Consider the following 17,736-nt stretch of genomic DNA (forward strand, 5'->3'; position numbering starts at 1 on the left):
CTTATTGGTGTCAAACGAGGTTTTTAGGTGTTGTTTTCATTTAACTGTTTAATTTAGTCAACAGTTGTTCTTGAGTGTGGGCTTTTTTGAGTAGTTTTTCTCTGAAGATTTTTATACTCCTATCAATGGGAAGAAAAAGGTTATGTCATCAGAAATTCCTCCTGATTTTGTGGAGGAAAAAAATTGTTTTCTAAAGATACTGTATAAGTCGTTTTTTAAAGCCTTTCCTGCTTAATAAAGTGCGTCCTGTGGAACAAGAATTATGTCGTGTGCTGGCGTTACCAATCTGGTTCACAATTCCTCTCTTTGCATGCTCTCGTGTGTGGCTCCACGTGAATGAATGTCACCCAGGCTTTAGAAGACCACAGGATTCGCCACGCAAAAATTCTGGAAGCTCTAGAAACAGAGAAGCAGAGGATTGCTCAGGAAGTGCAGAGTCTACAGCAGAGTCAGAGCCACAGGGGCAAAGCCTTCACAGGTGAGTGGAGACCTTAGCAGGCACTCTAAACGTGCACTGTTTCATACAGCTACTAAGACTTTAGCTATCCTTGCATATTCAAATGTTTTATTCTATGTGTTAATGGACTTCTCTGGGTCTAGATAAATTTGTATGAGCTATTATTTTTAGAATATTTACTTATAGGATCAAATAGTAAACAGAATTCTAAGTATTATTTTCATGTGTATCATGTTTTATAAAATGTCTTAATCTAATTCTGAATTCTTATTTTATAAGAATTATCTAAGTTGTGTGTAATCATTGCACACATCACTTTCTTTCTTACTTGGAAGTATTTTTTTTGTACATTTCTACATTCCTCTGTAGAACACAGCATGTTTTCAATGTAAGTTGATTTTTTTTAATTACAGAAAATCTCAAATAAACTGTGAAAGCCCAGAAATTGCTTCAGTGAACCCTTACATACTTTTCGCCATCCTCAGCAGTTCCCCACGCAAGTGCAGTTTTGTTCCAGCCCCTGCTCAGTCTGCTGCCTCCGTGGAGCGTTCTGAAGCAAAAACCCAAACAGCCTATCACTTGATCTGCAAATACGTTCCCATGTGTCTCCAAGTGAGAGAAGGCCTCTTTTCTCTGTCACTCTCTGAAGCTTAACTCTGACGTTGTTCTCACGACTAAAACATTAGTATTAGTTTCTTATACTCACTAGAGATCTAGTCCATATTCAACTTTCCTGGGTTATTTCGTAATTTTTAAGATACATTTGTTTGCGTCGTTTGGATCCGCGTACAAACGTGGTCCACGCCTTGCCCGCTCGCTCCGCCCCTTGTGACTTGTGGCCGGGAGCGTCCAGGGGGTGTTCCTGGAGGGCTTTGCTTCCAGGCCTGTGGCGGCCCCCAGGCTGCCGCGCAGCGGGTTCGCGCAGGGCGTCGGCCAGGCTCTGTCTTTCAGGAGGCAGACCTGGTAGTGGTGCCAGGCACTCCCCACAGCGTTTATGTCAAATTACTCTGCAGGGATGCTCCTTATGTTTCTTGCAAGAGATAAGAACATTTTGTTAATTCATCTTTTTGTTGCTCTTAGGTCCTAAAATAGTGCCTTGCCACGAATACTTGATTTTTTTTTTAATTCACCTGAATAATGAACTTTATTCTTTGAAAAAAATGCTTCTAATGGAATACTGGTTATAAGTTTGACTGAACAACATAGAGAGTGTCTGTGATAAAATCGTAAATCTGAATTAGGAACATGGAATTGTGGACTAAAATTGTTTTTGTTTCCTGATGTATTTCTATCTCTGTCTATATCTATCTATATACTTTTAAAATTTCAGGCAAAATATAAAAGGATTGTGGTTCTATGTAAGTTAAAGCTGTAGTATCCTTCATCTAATGCTTTAACGTAGTCATTAGGAAAAAGAGAAGATCTGTAGAAATGGTGGAGGAAAAGCAGCATCTTTGGCATTTCCTGTCTGTAAACTCTACTTTTCTTCCCTGCGTCCGCGGGTGAGAGATCTCGTTTTGGGTGAAGAGTGTTTTTTCTCGCTGTGAGGGTTGTAGAAAAGTCCCCGAGTTAGCGCCCTGCCCGTCTCTGATGCACAGTTGACGCCGTTCGTGCGAAGCCGGGTTTCAGGAGCTGTGCCCGGGGCTGTGTCGGTGCTCATACCCTGTTCTCAACCTCCTCTCTTGCCTCCTGCCAGTGCAGCCCAGTTGGAGCTCCATGAAGCTGTCCGTCATGATTCAGGAAGCCAATGCCATCAGCAGCAGGCTAAACAGGAATTATGTTTTTGGCAGGTGAGCAGTTATCTTGTTAGTAAACTCATTCTTTGTTTTGAACTAGTTGCCCTCTGTGTGATTTTGTTGTTGCTGCTGAGTTTCTTTAGTGCTCTACGTGCCTGGCTAGGAGTGAGCAGGTGTCAGGATCCCCAGGGGGCACTTCAGACTCCCCTTTCAGAGGTCATTCTGGAGTGAATAAGGCTTTTAAAAATATTTTATAAACAGATTAATTTTAGCTGGTTTAGGAATTTATTAATTTTCTTTTGAGTTGAGAATTTATTAGTATTCCACATTTTAAAAGAAATGTGCAATATTGAATTTTTAATTTAAAAGTTATTATGTAAGAAGTTATTTTAGTATGTAGTATATCCTAGACCTGATTATAACTAGAACAGAAGTACTTAACTCTGGAGAGACTTAATTGGTGGACTGAGTTTTATGGGAGTTGTTCTGTTTTCAGAATCTCTTGGTTATGTGTATTTGTTATGTGTATTTTAGGAGAAGCATTTTTTCCTTTGGTTTCTCTTTCAGACATGTGGTGTCAGATAAAGGAAGCAGTTCTGATACTTGTATTCGGGTCCGTAATCTGCAGCTTGGGGTCTCAACTGTCTGGAGTCTGGAAAAGTTTGAGTCTAAGCTTGCGGCAATGAAGGAACTGTATGAGGTTTGCAGTATCATCAAAATCTCTATAAACTTTCGAAATGAAAAATACAAAACTGACATGTTCTCATTAAGGAAAATTTGACAAATATTAATAGAAGGCTATCCACATTAGCCAAACCAACCAGTATTAACAATGTGTATGTTTACTTTTGCCTGTAGAAGGGGTTTGGGGGGTTTTAATATATTTATAGCTGTGTGAGGCGCGCTTCCCTGGTGGCTAAGACGATGAAGAACCTGCCTACAATTCAGGAGACCTGGGTTTGACCCCTGGGTTGGGAAGATCCCCTGGAGAAGGAAACGGCAACCCTCTCCAGTATTCTTGGCTGAAAAGTCCCATGGACAGAGGAGCCTGGTGGGCTGCAGTCCATGGGGTCTCAAAAAGAATCAGACAGGACGTAGTGACTAACACTTTCACTTTCATAGCTGTGTGGAGAAGTTTAGTACTAAATCTGTTCAGGTATAGCAGCGTGATCTTTAAATTTTAGGCGTGAGTCGAAGGGGAGGAGGGTGTGACGGACGTGGCGCAGGGCAGCGCTGGGCCCTCTTGGCGCTGGTGACGCCTGTGTTCCCAGCTGACTGCTGTGCCCTCGGGGGCTTCGGCGGTTTGCTGCTGGAAAACTCACAGCTCTGCACGTTGGTTTCTAATGTCTTATTTCCTTGTCTTCCATTTTCTGACACTGTACCAAAAAATACAAACTTTTTATTCTGTTTTTCTCACCGACAAATTGCCCGCCAGGAATATTGCCATTTACCAGTGTCCCTGGTTTAACTTACATTTTCATAACTAGTGACTGAGGATTTGTTTGCTTATTGGTAAAGGGTGTGTTTGTGTCCTCTGAATTTTTTGGCAAGTGAAGTGTGAGTACTGAGCTAACATCTGTAAGCTTTCTTGACATATTTTGATAATAAACCTTGATTTAAAAAAAAATAACCTTTATTTTATATTTATCATATACATTTCCCCCCTGGCTATGTTGACATCTCCAGGGTTTCATTTTGTTGTGCAGGCATTTTTAATTTGGCTCATTTGAACCTATTAATCTGCAGATCTTACTGAAAAAGCATCCACTTCTCTGCATTTTTGCTTTGATAAATGCAGTGAAGTATTTAAACCTTTTCCCCCTTTGTAACTGAAAATTCTGTATTTATTTCCTTAGAGCCATGGGAGTAGCCAGGGTGAAGATGTCTTTTGTGACCCTGAAGATGAGTGGGAACCCGACATCACCAATGTTCCTGTTTCTTCCTTTTCCAGGAGGAGGTGAGGGTGCGGGCGCTGCTGGCTCTCTTGTCCTGGGTGTAGACGTGCGCCACTCCCTGTCCACAAGAACTGTGCTGTCACCGCGGTATCTGTGGAGGAAAGCCCGTGTGTTAGTGATCAGATTACAGCCGTTAGGGCATTAGATTGCTTATGTTCAGTTAGTATATGAAGGAAAAGTCCTCAGTATTTCACCATAGAAGTTTTAAGAGCAACTTGGACTAGCATAAATCCAATTTCCTATAAAAGCGAGCAGTGTTTATTACTTTAAGTCACCCTTTCTCAGAAGCCTGGCGTACTCTGTGATATTTTATCGTGGTTTGCGGAGCGTGAGATGCAGTCAGGTTAGTGTGAGCACCTCTGCACTCAGTCGTGGTGACCGAGGACCTCCGTGCGTGACAAGTGCCGCTTATTAACTGAGGCAGACAAGACGCACGGCTGCCCCTCTTTCCCTGACCCTTGGGCTACAGAGGCGAACGTGCCCTGGACGGGGCCTTCGCCCCGGGGCCCAGCCCCCAGCGTGGTTGGAACCAGGACTGCGGCTGCTGGGTCTGGGGGTGCCAGAGAAAGGCCCAGTGCTCCCTGTCCTCCAGGGCCGGCGGGAGGAGAGCAGGGGCAGGGCCGGTGACGAGGGCCCAGCCTGGACCTGAGGGAGGGCAGGCTTCACACACATCTTAGAGGCCGGACCCCGGGCCTGGGCATGGGTGACGAGGATGCGGCCAGGGGACGGGCAGGGGAGCAGGGTGCCCTGAGGTGGGGCTGGTGTGGACGCGGTGAGGCTGAGGTTCCCGGATGGGGGGCTCCTGCGGTCTAAGGCTTCAAGGAGGAGATGGGGAGCTTTCAGGATGTGGAGGTCACAGCGGTTCATCCACCGGAAGCATGGTCACCGGGGAGCGTGTGTCGAATGTCTGCTGAGCAGCAAAGGCCCTCCTTAGCCCCAGTTCACAGATGAAGTCACTGAGGATTTAAAGAGATGAGAACCTTATCCAAAGCCCCTCAGCTGCTAAGGGAAGGGCTGGTCCTCAAGCCCAGGTCTGAGCGACGCCCGAGCCCCCGACTGTGACTGTATCACAGCCTCTCTGTCGCAGAGAGCAGTGTCCTTCTGGGTAACATTCTTTTTCACTTCGTTGCCTTCAGCCGCAGCTCAGAATCCATCTGGGCCCAGCCTCCTCGCGAGCCTCCCTCTCTCCCTGCAACCCGCCTGCCTCCCCGTGTGGCTGACCCCCGCTCTGGGGGTGGGGGGCCTCCGGGCTCTGGGGCTGCGTCCTTCCCCAGAGTCTCCGTAGGCCGCCCCCCCACCCCTCCAGTACTTTCACAGCTGAGTGTAGTTACTTGCCTAACTTCTCGCTCTTCCTATGGCCCTTAAGCTCAGTGAGCCCAGAAGCTCACCGATGTGCTTCAACCACAGTGTCCAGAGCCTGAGACTAATGGGATGTTTGACCTTGAAGGACACGGGTTTCCAATAGGAAACCCTACAGGCCTGGCGTTGGTTGGGCCCACAGATGTGGAGGAACCTCACACACCAGGGCTGACTGTGAGGTACACGCGGGCTTTCGACCGTGCCCAGGGGGTGTGACCTCTGTCTTATTCAAGGGTCAGCTGCATTCTATAGATGTTTATTCTGCTCAGTGAAGTGGGGGTTAGAATGCTACCTAGAGATAGTCAAATTCTTATTCAGTGGACCAACTTCACTTAGCCCTTGGTGAAGATGTCTCCACGGGAAGCACACTCATGGATATCCGTTTTCTTTAGGATATTTGACAGCAAGCGTTCTAGTGTTATTGCGCGTGGCGTATGAATGTAGCTGCTAACCTGCTGGGGTCTGTTGTTGCAGGAGCAGGAGTCTGATGAACAACAGGAGGGTTTCCGGCTGTCTACACGACATCGAGGCCCACGCGGGCCAGGACCTGCGTTCTTCAGGCTCCGCAGGTCCTTTTTCCATTGGGTTCTATCGTTTACCAAGAGCAGCTCCAGGGCTTGTCTCTGCCACCGTCCCTCTTCCTGTCCTTGTGCGAATCCTCTCGTCTCCTGGGAGCTCCCGCCGCCTCTGTAAACAGGAGGGCGCGCCGGAGGCCCTCCCGCTTCTGAAGCTCTGCGCTCTGTGGTGTATTTCCAAGTGTTAACTGAGTGACTGGATCAGATGGGGAAGACGTGTGTGTGTTCACAAACGTATGAGGATACTGTTTTCTTCCAACTGGAAAGAGGCCAAGTGTGGAAGATGGTGTGTTACAGGATGTCACTTGTGTGAGGAGGAGGAGAGCTGCACACACGTGCTTGCTCGTGAACAAGGTCTCCGGGAGAGCTGCCCTCGGCCAGAAAGCACTGCTCGTCTGGCGTGACGCAGGACAGGGCCAGGGTGTCCTCGGCACAACACTCCCTCGTGTCCTTCGGGATTTCGTGTAACACACACATATCATCTGTCACAAAATTACTTCCAGTTTTAATGGTTTAAAAGAAAAAGTTATAGAACTTTTTCTCCTGAATAATTATTTTATGCCAATATTGACTATAATATTAGTTTTCATAAGAAGGGGGGGATACACTTTATATGTGTAAGTACCTCTAATAATTAAAGTCACTACTTGGTAGCAACAAACTACTACGTGGAGACAGAAAAGAACCCCACCCGGGTGAGCCCGAAAGCGCCACGTGAGGTGTGGGCGCGAAAGTCGCTCGGTCGTGTGCAGGCCACAGTACTGGAGTGGGTAGCCTTTCCCTTCTCCAGGGGAATCTTCCCAACCCAGGGATCCCAGCCAGGTCTCCCGCGTTGCAGGCAGATTCTTCACCAGCTGAGCCATGCTCCATGTGAAGTATCAGAAACTATATAATAAAGAGTACATCCCATATGATTCTGTTTATGGGAAGTTCAAAGATAGGGGAAATTGAGCTGCAGTGACAAGACAGAGGAGTGGGTCACAAGGGCGCCTGTCAGAGGGGCGACGGGCTGGCGGTGTGCGCCCCCCAGTGGCAGTCAGAGGAGTGATGGGCTGGCGGTGTGCGCCCCCCAGTGGCAGTCAGGGGAGCGATGGGCTGGCGGTGTGCGCCCCCCAGTGGCAGTCAGGGGAGCGATGGGCTGGCGGTGTGCGCCCCCCAGTGGCAGTCAGAGGGGCGATGCGCTGGCGGTGTGCGCCCCCCAGTGGCAGTTACGTGGTGTGCACGTGTGTAAAAACGCTGTACACTCAAGATGCGAACGCTACAGAGTGTTACCTGTACCCTAGTAAACTGAGTTTAAAAATTGCTACGTAATGTAATAATCTATAACGATATCAGTGGGATATGATTAGCCATGAAAGAAATTATCTCATCTTGACTATAAAAGACACTAGAGGTTTTTTTTAATCATAAACTTATCTTTTAGGAAGACATTTATTATCCTACTGCTTGTTTAATGTAAGTCAAAGCAAAATAGGCCATAGACTTTTTGTTTACCAGCAAAATAAAAGGCTGTGTATCTGTGGTAGCAACTTATTTATCCAGTACTACTTAAGAGTAAGATGTTTTATAAGCGTACCTTTTCCAGATAACTGAACATATCTCTTCTTGGATCTTTTTTTTAAATTGAAGAATAGTTGATTTACAGTGTTGCGTTAGTTTCAGCCACTCAAGGGTCATTTTGAAGTGCCCTTTAAAAAAATTAAGATGTAAGGGGAAGTCAGACGTAAGAGGTCTTTGCCTATTTGCAGTTTTCCGAGAGGGAGATAGAAGCCCACCTGTGTGTTTAGTGTGACCCCGCCTGGGTGGTCGCGCGGTGGGAGCAGGACCAGGCCTGCCGGGGGCTAGTGGGGGCGGCACCTCCTGACTGTAGAGAGTCAGCACGTGTCTGAACTTCTCACCTGAGGGGCTGTGTTCTGAAACTAGACTTGCACAGATCTTTGTGACAGGCTGCAGCTGGACTTGATGCATTCAGACAGGCGTCTCATGAAGCAGGTGGTGGGAGGTCACTGTCGTTGCGAAGTTGATTGTCGTCACCCGCAGTGACAGCTTCAGGCACGGCCGTGCTTCTGTTTTCTCCGCCCACATCGAGCTCTTGTTTTGCCTCTCCACTCAGTAGTCCCCGCCCAGGGCTTGCATGTACTTTCTTTTGTAGTTTGCTGTTTCTAGTCGCCTGTGGATTGGACCAGAAGACCAACTGTGTACGTTAAATGAGAGCCCTGCTCAGGGGCCGGTGTTCTGGGTGCAGTTATTTCCAGAGGTGCCGATGGGCTCTTTCACACTTTCTGTCTGCCTCTGGCTTGGACGGTGCTTAGAACGTTGTTCTGAGAGGCTGGCTCCCTAGAACGTGACACACTGACTGTGGACACTTGTTGGGCTTTCTCCTCTTCCGGTCGTAGGACAGCTGAAGCAGGAGGTGTTATAGGAGGAGCTACCGGGACCCTCCTTCCGTTGTTTGCTCTACGACTGCCTGCTTTTCCAGCGTGTGGTTTATTCCTTATGTTTATTGTGTTCATGTTATTTTGCCTTATGCAGCTACCATTGTTTTCACCAATTCACACTTCCTTAGGTGTTGCCAATAAGTAAATTAAGAAGGAGATGCAATCAGTGGTTACGTGGGATCTCTGGTTTCCCTGTTATCTGGTTCCGTAGCTGCTGGGCTGTGGGTGGGTGGATGCTGTTGAGAAGCTGGTGGAGTCTCTCTGCGGGGCTGTTTTCCCCTTGCGTAGAGGAAGGAGGGTGTCTTGAAATGGGAGTGGCCTGCTTGGAATGTGTGCCTGGCGTGCAGTGGCTGCACTGATGCTGTGTGTGTTTGCAAGCGTTGTCCCTGGAAACGAGCCTTATGATGGCTGTTTTCTGTCGACACAGGCTTAGTGGGGAAATCCAGCCCTGTTTACCTGGACTCAGCGGAACCCTTCCTTCCTGGCATTTGCAAAGAGTTGATCAGCTCGTCGTTAGAGCTTCTTGGACAGAGTGATGATGAAGAAGGCACCGTGGCAGACAGCCTGATGAGTAATTTCCTCAGAATCCACGACGGGGTACTGGCCGTGTCCAGAGCCCACGAAGAGCAGGACGAGGACAGTCAGTGTAACCGTAAGCGTCCGCACCGACCCGCCCGCGGGGACCGCTGTGTCCTGTGCATCCTCGGTGGCATGGTCACCTCTGCCGTGTATTGTCTGACGCTCGTGTTTGCGTGGCGAGCGTCTGTGAGCTCTTTTACTGGGAGGTCGTTTCTGCTCATCACTTTTCTTCTTCTTTCCAAGTGTTCGCTGACCGAGCAAACCAGTCGCTCACAGTCCAGGTGGCAAGCGCGTTCCAGCAGCTCACGGTGCTGACGGCACCCTGGGTGAGCGGTGTCCTCCTGGAGGCTGGCCGGGCGGCCCTGCTGGCCGAGCTGCGGCGGGAAGTGAGGACGCTGGGGGGCCGCTTGCAGCTGTTTCTGCAGGTAACGGGGCCGTGGGTCCCCCTTAGGACTCCTCTGCTCAGCAGGTGTTTGTCGACTTCCTCCTGTTTGTGCTTCGCCCAGACCCAGACCTCTAGGGTTTTCAGAAGCGCTTTCTGTGTGAGATCACGAGACTGGGTGTTTAATAATGGACTTAATGAACCAGGACTTCCAGGGGTTTCTGTGGGCCAGGCTGTGGCAGTGCTGTGTAGTTTATGAATATTAACTCCTCTAGTTTTCGCTGCAGCCCCAGACGTGCGCACTGGTTTGTCTCCTCTATAAGGAAGGGAAGGCCAGGGAGGATGAGTCCACTGTTCACCACTGGTAGGCCATAGCCTTGAGTGCAGAGTGCTCCTGACCCCCAGGCCGCAGCGGGGCTGGGAAAGGGGGTGGGGCCTCGCTCTGGGACTGGGGAGGGGCGGGGCCTCACTCTGGCGCTGGGGGAGGGGTGGGGCCTCCCTCTGGTCAAAGGTGGTGAGTTGGTCACAAGCCTGCTGACCTGATCCAGGGCAAAGAGTATTTCTGTTGCCTCTTCCCTTAGATGAGGTTTGGCTGTAGGAAGATGTAAGATAGAAGCTTCTTTTCTCTCATAACATCTGGAGGTGGGCTTGGCTGCCCCACTTCCTTCAGTGCAGCCTGTGGCTGGCCTGAGCTCCATGTCCACCCTGTGGCAGGGCCCCGGGCTCTGTGTCCACCCCATGGCAGGGCCCCAGGGGAGGTCAGTGCATGGGATGGGAGACGGAACAAAGAAGGTCGGGGCCTTGGGGGTCTTCATTCAAGGAGGTTTCTGGAAATGGTCATGTGACATTTCTTTTCACACATCTTTGGCCAGAGCGTCATCACATGTAGGGCCGGGGTCCCTGGGACCTGCGTTTTTATTCCAGCAGCCATGTTCCCAGTGAGGATGGAGGAGGGCAAGTGGGAGCAGAGGCCCTGAGTCTGCCGATGCCCAGACCTCTGCCGAGAGAGGCCTGCACATCCCAGGGGCCAAAGCGGAAACCTCGAGAGACAGTGAAGCTTCTGGATGTTGGCCAGACCCTCTGGTGCCTCCCAGGTCTCCCCAGTCCTCTCATCTAGTGGACACTTTGTCATGTCAGGTGCCTCCTGCGAGGGACTCTACCACACTGACTGTAGGGTATGGAGTTAGAGACGGCAAGATTCAGAAAAAGAACGAGACCCGCACTTTACAGGAACAGATGACCTTTAATGAAGCGAGAAGGGGCAGCAGTCAGATTAGTGAGCTGTTGCACTAACCCAAGGAGAGTAGGTACATATAGGCGTATATGTGGAAAGCTACCGTCTTAAGGAGGCTTGTTCCTCTCCAAGGTTGTTTGGAGTAGTTACCTCTTAAACGGCTGGGGCAAGGAATTTTGGAGATCGGCCAGAGGCTGGACCAGCTGGGAGCTGGGCGTAATCAACCTTAATGTCCATTTTTTTTTTTCTTTGGGTGACAGAGTTCTTTGTTTTCCATAGAATGGTGGGGAGGACCTGGAGGGGAGTTTTAACTCCAGGCTGTTTTGAGCCATGTAACTTTCCTTCACTGATCTGGAATCCGCACACCTCGCTGCGGCCTGCTCGTCTGTTGGTGTCCTCCTGTGTCCCTGTGTCCTCCTCATGCCCTCACTGTCAGAGGCTGCTGGGCTGCACGCTGTCTGGCTCTGATCGGACTCTTGTGAAGCACGGCTGCTGTAGGAGTGGGCGCAGAACCACATCTTCTTGTTCTTCCCTCCCCTGGTCATCTCAGGTACCTGACACCTTGGGCCATTTTTGTCTTACAGGGATGCTCTTCAGATATTTCACCGATGGTCAAAGAGGCTCAAAAGCAAGTGATCCAAACCGTACACCGAGCCGTTGCGTGCGTGGGGCGGTCAGTGGCTCTTAGCGGGGACCGGCTGCACTTCCTGGAGAGCAGTGCTCACGGGGCCGCTGGCCTGCAGGTAATGGGCCGTGCTCGCTCATGCTGACAGCCTTCATCTCAGGGAGCAGCAGCGTTTCCTGTCAAGGGGCCACGAAGCAGGAGAAATGTTTACTTTTCAGAGCTGCTCTTACCTTACTAGTTTAGCAGAAGATGAAAGCTGTTACAGTCTGAGTGGATAAATGTACCCGTTGATTTGGGATCCTGCCCGTACCTTCTGGGTCTTTGGCTTGATGGTACCCGTCTGCTCTGAAGGGTGGGTGCTCAGCCAGCCAACACGGAGAGTGTATTCATAACTACATTGGCGTGTGATTCTAGAAAATGTGTGTTTGCTTTAATTATTCATGCTACTGAAAACACAGTGTTATATTAAGATGTTTGTTCTAGCCACATGGTATCCTATTTAAGATGACAAACACCCTCTGCAGTATATGTAGAATACAAAAGTGTTTTTTTTTTCTTTACATACTGTTAGGTCTTATTCTAGCTTTAGTTGAATTAATAAACTAGGAATGTGTTCAGTTCAGTCGCTCAGTCATGTCCAACTCTTTGCAACCCCGTGAATTGCAGCACGCCAGGCCTCCCTGTCTACAGTCCTAAAATAAGCAGAATATTTAACTTAATTATTTGGTAACTTAAAATATATATAGAAATTGAATTTGCCAGTTAATGCTTAAAAACTTTTTCTAGGATGATTTTGTGGGTGCCGTTTGTGATGGTGTGGACCTGGGAATAAAGAGTCTTCTCAATTCTGGGATAGAAAAAGCAAAAGAGCTCGAGCATGAACTCCTAAGACAGAGTCCCCAGGCTGAGGTAAGACAAAAAGAGGAGCGTCCTGGATAGAACCAGAGGGTAGGTCAAGTTGGTTTCTAAAAATAGTTTAGCTCAGTGAATGAGGTCTTTATAAATTTATGTATTTTAGTTGGGTTATTTTTTATTGAAAAGGCTGTTGGCATCATCTCTCCTGGTGATTTTCTCAATTTTACACCTGAGTCATGGCAGCCCCTCTCGAGGGTAACATTGTGGGTCCTGCCCGGGCCGGTGGTTGCCAGAGAGATTCAGCCTGCAGATGAATCCGAGAGGACGGAGTGTGTCAGTGACCCCTAGTGGCCACTTGCCGCCTCTCTTTTTCCTCCTTCAATTAGGGCTCTGCTTTTCCACTTGAGAATGGGAACTACTGTTTATTTAGTTTTGTTCTTATAATTTCTTTTTTTTATATAGTTTTATTTATTTTTGGGTCTTTGTTGCTGCGTGGGCTTTCTCTAGTTGCAAAGAATGGGGGCTACTCTTCGTTGCCACGCATGGCTTCTGGTTGCAGAGCACAGGGTCTGGGTGAGTGGGCTTCAGCAGCTGCGGCTCCCAGGTGCTGGAGCCGGGGCTCAGCAGCTGCAGCACACGAGCCTAGTTGCTCCGCAGCATGTGGGATCCTCCCGGACCAGGGATCGAACCGGTGTCCCCTGCATTGCAAGGTGGACGCTTAACCACTGGACCAGGAAGACTCAGGTATCCACATTTAATGTGGGACCAGTGTGCAACTTATTTAGAAAGAAAATCCACTTCTGTGACTTGGACACTGGCTACTTACTTGTAGTCTCAGTAACTGAGCCCCAAGCTCGTGACTACTGGACAAAAACTCTTCTCCCTGGCAGATCCCATAGAATGCCAGGATTTTTATACTTCTAAACAGTTATTTGTATAATAAAATATTTTACCATTCTCTGTAGGTTACCAAACAGATGAAAGCTAATGCCCTGGGACTGATCGAATCCCTCGGAAACCTCTTCGCTGAATGGAAAACAGTAAGAGAAGCTCTTGTCTTGGTGTTTGGTTTTGTGGAGTGTATTTTTCATCTCACTGGGCTCTGGCGCGGATGTGCTTTGGTTTCTGTTGCTCGCCGGTGACTCCTCTCTGCCTGTTTACTGGAAGCAGGGGCAGGAGCTCTCAGGCATCTGCCTCTTGGTGTCTAACTTGTTAGGCTTAGTGATGGATGAAATCGTGTGCAGAAGCTGAGCGTATTAATGTGTCGTGCCTGTTTCTTTCTGTTGCTGTCAGCTTTTGCTTGAATAATCACCATAGGCTAAAAAATTATGTTTAATAATCAGTATGCACAAAGATTTTAAGATACAGGCAAATTAGACAAATTATTTTACTCATGTCACAGGTAAATAGAAAAATATGAACTAAGTATGGAATCAAAATTTCTATAGCTTGAAAATGTCTGTTAAAATAAGCAGGAGATATAAAGTTGAGCTCTTAAAAATTAAACAAATTTATCTTTTATGATATTGGGTAGTAAACGGAAGGTACTGTTGTTTTATTTCATTTTCATAAAATAGGAAATTGGACTTTATGTTTAAATTATTTAAAACTTTTTGTTTCTTTTGAATATAGTAATTGTTCATATCATATTTTGGTCTCGAAATTTAAACTCACTGTCATTTTGAAGGTAAAATTCTGGCAATTAAAATTATTTTGACTGAGCCTTTCCTCCATGTAACCTATTATATATTTTTTAAACTATGAACTTTTTTACGCAGAAAAGCTTCAGAACTCAAGTACAAGAAGAAAATTCTGAATATGAAGATTTGAGGAAGATGATCAATCTTGCCCAAGAATTCTTCAAGTTAAAATGTGGCTTAGAGCAAACTATTCAAATTATTATTTCTGCACTGAGAGGTATGTAGTACAAATGGAATATGCAGTTAATTAGGACTTGACAGTTTGAGGAATCTCAGGCATCTTCTCATTTCTGGTTTGATTCACTCACTGAGGCCTCATCAGTGCCCCTTGTTGGCATTAATGACCTGTAGGAACTAGTATGATTGAATTCCTACTTACCATCTGTGAGTTCCTCTGCCTAAACTACTAGATCCTGAAGAACAAGCTGCTTATCTGACAGATGCACTGAATGCCCTTACGTTGTCTGGAGTGTCCCAAGGGGTCACTTTGGCGTAGATGTCTCGGGTCACAGCCCCTGGAGAGGGATGGCGAGGTGACCATCTCTCCCCTCTCCTTGCACAGGGCACCGTGGGGACGTGGCCCTCCTCCAGGACTGTGTGCAGCGTCTCTGCAGCTCTGCCCGGGGTCTCCATGGCGACTGGGGCGGGTGCCCTGAGGACAGCAGAGCCCAAGCCGGCCACCGGGAGCTGGAGTCCTGTGCTACCTCACTGCTCTTGGGTTTTGAATTTGAAGAAGGACCTGGTTTGTGGGGGCCCTGGGAAACTTGCGATCAGGGTCCCAGAGCAGCAGGACAAGAGCAGCCCGGGTCGGACAGGCCCGGCCCCCAGAGGACCCGAGGAGTGCCCAAGCGGGTGTACGAGCTCCCGGGCCTGGCCCCGGGGGGCTCAGAGCAGGATGTGTTGCCCACCTGGGAGGGTGCCGGGGAGGGATCTCCTCCCGCCAGAGAGCAGTAAGCCTGCTCCAGAGCCGTCCAGTCTGTGGGCGGCCTCCTGTTGGGTGTGGACGCTGATTTCAGATGCCTGAGTGTGCAGCCGCAATTCCCTGCAGACGATGTAAGACAGGTACTGACCATGTCAGAGTTCTGTGGCAATCGGATAGAATTGGAATTCAAGACCAAGTGCGTGGTCCTTGTCCGTTGCCTGGAAATGTCGATGTTCATCTTTAACAGGAGTGTGCGGCCTCGGGCTGGCTCAATAGTCTATGTGTAATGGTTCTTATGGGGACTGTGGTGACAGAGAAGTTATTTCCTGTAAGTGGACACCTTCATGCCTGTATCTTCACTCCCTTGCAAATAGATAACTACCATGAGTTTTATGGTGAAGCTGCCATAGCAAGTCTAACCAGGGCAGCTTAACCTGCCTTGTTGAATCGACAGCCCTTTTCTTGGAAGATTAACTGGTTGCCATTTTGAATGGTGTGTTCAGGACACAGTTTCCTGTTTCTTTGCAAATTATGAGCAGCTTCCTAATATAGTATAATTTATATTAATAACCTGGTTTGCTGGCATGCCAGCTCACTTCTATCTGCCAGGGGTTTCGTGTTAGGGGCTGTGTGAATGTAACTTCAAACCCACTGAATATTAATTCAACTATTGGATGGGGTTGGGGAATCAGAGGCCAGGTCTTCCCTTGATAACTCTTGTCTGATGAAGGCATAGGGAGTTTGTACATGATTTGATGAAAATTTAAGACCTTTATTATATCTCTGAACTTAAACTCTTTATTTACAATCAGGAAATAGAGGTAATATTGCACTTTGGGGCTCGTCCCTCAAGGAGATCGTTTGACATTTTCGGCTGCAGAAATGTGTGTAAATTGAAGAGGTACCCAGTGACCTGGCGGGAGTGAGGTCGAGCAGGTCTTGGGCAAGAATTATTTTGAGTAACCAGATTCCCCCTTGTCCCCTGCGTGTGCAGATGCGCTGTGTGCCCTGCACGGCTGTGGGAGTTGGTGCCAGGGGCAGACTTACTCACAGTGACTGGTTCTTATTTATGATGCCAATGAACCATGTGTTTTCAGGTGCTTTAAAACGGTGCAGTGTAAAAAGTGTGCTTTTGTTTTCTTTTTTCTTTTCTTTCTGGCATTTGAGCTTGTTTTCGCTCTGAGGGTCCATATGCGTTTGTCATAGTGCTCTGCCAAGTGGCTCTTTGCTGTCAGGTTTTAGGAAGAGCAGGTGTACAGGCAAGGACCTCTCCTGAAGGTTGTTCCTCTTGGAGGAACATCCTACAGTATTAGTGTGGTAGTTTTTAATCTTGATGTTCAGTATTTAATCCTTACTTTCTGTTTTCTAAACTCAGAACTTCATTGGTCAGAAACCTTTTAGTGTCTTCGTAAAATTTTGTATGTACATATATTTATACTCTGGATTGTTACACAATATTTAAACCAACTTTGGTAAGTATATTTTCTGTTGGAATCATGTACGCTGATGAGATGTGTTATAATAATTGGATGCCTGTGAAAAGTCGCTTCTGGGTCTGTGGTCTTGCTCCTGTCCGTAATGTCGGTGTCCAGCTTTCCCGTTGCCAGTCATGAGACCCCGTCCTGTGCCCACCAGGTTGCCCTCGGGAAGGCCCCGCCTCGTGTGGACAGTCACTGTCAAGTGTCAGAGCCAGCCCCGCTCCACCGCCCTGCTCATCCTGGCCCACGAGCCAGACACTAGCCCTGCCGCCCGTCCTCCACAGAGACCCCACCTGCCCCTCCGCTGCGCTCCCTCGGGGCCCCCCGTCAGTCCCCATCACTCCCCGGCCCTCATCACTCCCGGGTCCCCGTCACTCCCAGGTCCGTGTCACTCCCGGGCCCCCGTCACTCCCGGGTCTGTGTCACTCCCGGGTCCCCATCACTCCCAGGCTCCTGCCCGCTCTGCCCCGCACCAGCCTCCAAGAGACTCTCCTAATCTCTGAGCTTATCTCCTGGCTCCTCCACTGAAGAACTGCCTCCAGAATGACGCCCAGTCACACGTGGCTCACTCCTGCCGTCAGCCTCACAGAGCTCAGTCTGAGCAGGCCGCGCGGGGCCCGTGCGCCTGGCCTGGGGTTGGTGACAGGAACCTCCCTCCTCCTCTGCAGCTTGTCCGGTCCTGCCCGGCCCTCAGATCTGGAAGTCTCTCCATCTTGTTCCCTGAGCGCTGGTGATGGGCAGGCCGGGCCTCGAGACGCCGGGAGACAGCGGCCTTGGGCCTTCGGGAGGGGACGGTGGGTCATTGCAGCGGTGAGGTGCAGTGGCCGGTGCCCGGACGGGCTGGGCCGCAGGCCGCCCACCCACAGGTTGAGACGTGTGAGGTCTGACCTGGGACACGGCGGGCTGTTGGCCCGGTCTGGGCGGAGCGAAAGCCGCTGCAGGAACTGCGTGAGCTTGACTGCGGAAGGCGGGGCCTGGGGGCGTGGCCAGGCAGGCCGGGGGGCGGGGCCTGGCAGGCCGGGGGGCGGGGCCTGGGGCTGGCGGCTCACGGGCCATCAGGACATCAGGAGAGACCTGGCTCCACAGCCTGGCCCTTGGGCGGTTAAGCCGGGAAAGGCTCTCAAACGTGGGCTCTAGGAGCATCCCTCCATGTGGGGGACAGGGCGTGGGGTGGGATGGCCGAGGGGTGGTCGGCAGAACGCCTGGGCCAGGGTCACTCACTGTCCAGCTGGACAGTGAATGAGTCCTAGAAATGGTCAGGGGGGCAAATGGACCGGATGTGGTGACCTCGTGAAGGGAGGAGTAGGGAACGGAGGGAGAAGACTGGAGTCCAGGTGTTGGGCCCAGGTGGCAGGTGGGGTGGGTACTGCTTCCTGGAGTAGGAGACAGTGAAGGGAGGTGGGCTTGCTCGTCCTGGCTGCCGTGACAGGTTCCCCACACC

The 17,736-nt window shown here is 49.4% G+C and overlaps 1 protein-coding gene across 2 annotated transcripts in view; it reads left to right on the top strand.

Moving 5' to 3' along the window:
• KIF14 (kinesin family member 14) overlaps positions 1–17,265 on the top strand; it is a 50,143-nt gene extending 32,878 nt beyond the window's left edge. For both annotated transcript variants that reach the window (XM_070384664.1, XM_070384665.1), the window contains exons 19-30: positions 352–478; positions 2,154–2,247; positions 2,761–2,893; positions 4,050–4,150; positions 5,982–6,076; positions 8,948–9,172; positions 9,343–9,524; positions 11,300–11,458; positions 12,127–12,249; positions 13,161–13,235; positions 13,974–14,112; positions 14,458–17,265. In XM_070384664.1, coding sequence (XP_070240765.1) covers positions 352–478; positions 2,154–2,247; positions 2,761–2,893; positions 4,050–4,150; positions 5,982–6,076; positions 8,948–9,172; positions 9,343–9,524; positions 11,300–11,458; positions 12,127–12,249; positions 13,161–13,235; positions 13,974–14,112; positions 14,458–14,849 — 1,845 coding nt within the window. In that variant the 3' untranslated portion in view covers positions 14,850–17,265. The remainder of the gene's footprint in view (positions 1–351; positions 479–2,153; positions 2,248–2,760; positions 2,894–4,049; positions 4,151–5,981; positions 6,077–8,947; positions 9,173–9,342; positions 9,525–11,299; positions 11,459–12,126; positions 12,250–13,160; positions 13,236–13,973; positions 14,113–14,457) is intronic.
• Positions 17,266–17,736: the final 471 nt, after the last annotated feature.

This window comes from Bos mutus, chromosome 16 (genome assembly GCF_027580195.1).
Source record: "Bos mutus isolate GX-2022 chromosome 16, NWIPB_WYAK_1.1, whole genome shotgun sequence".
NCBI classification, from domain to species: Eukaryota; Metazoa; Chordata; class Mammalia; order Artiodactyla; family Bovidae; genus Bos; species Bos mutus.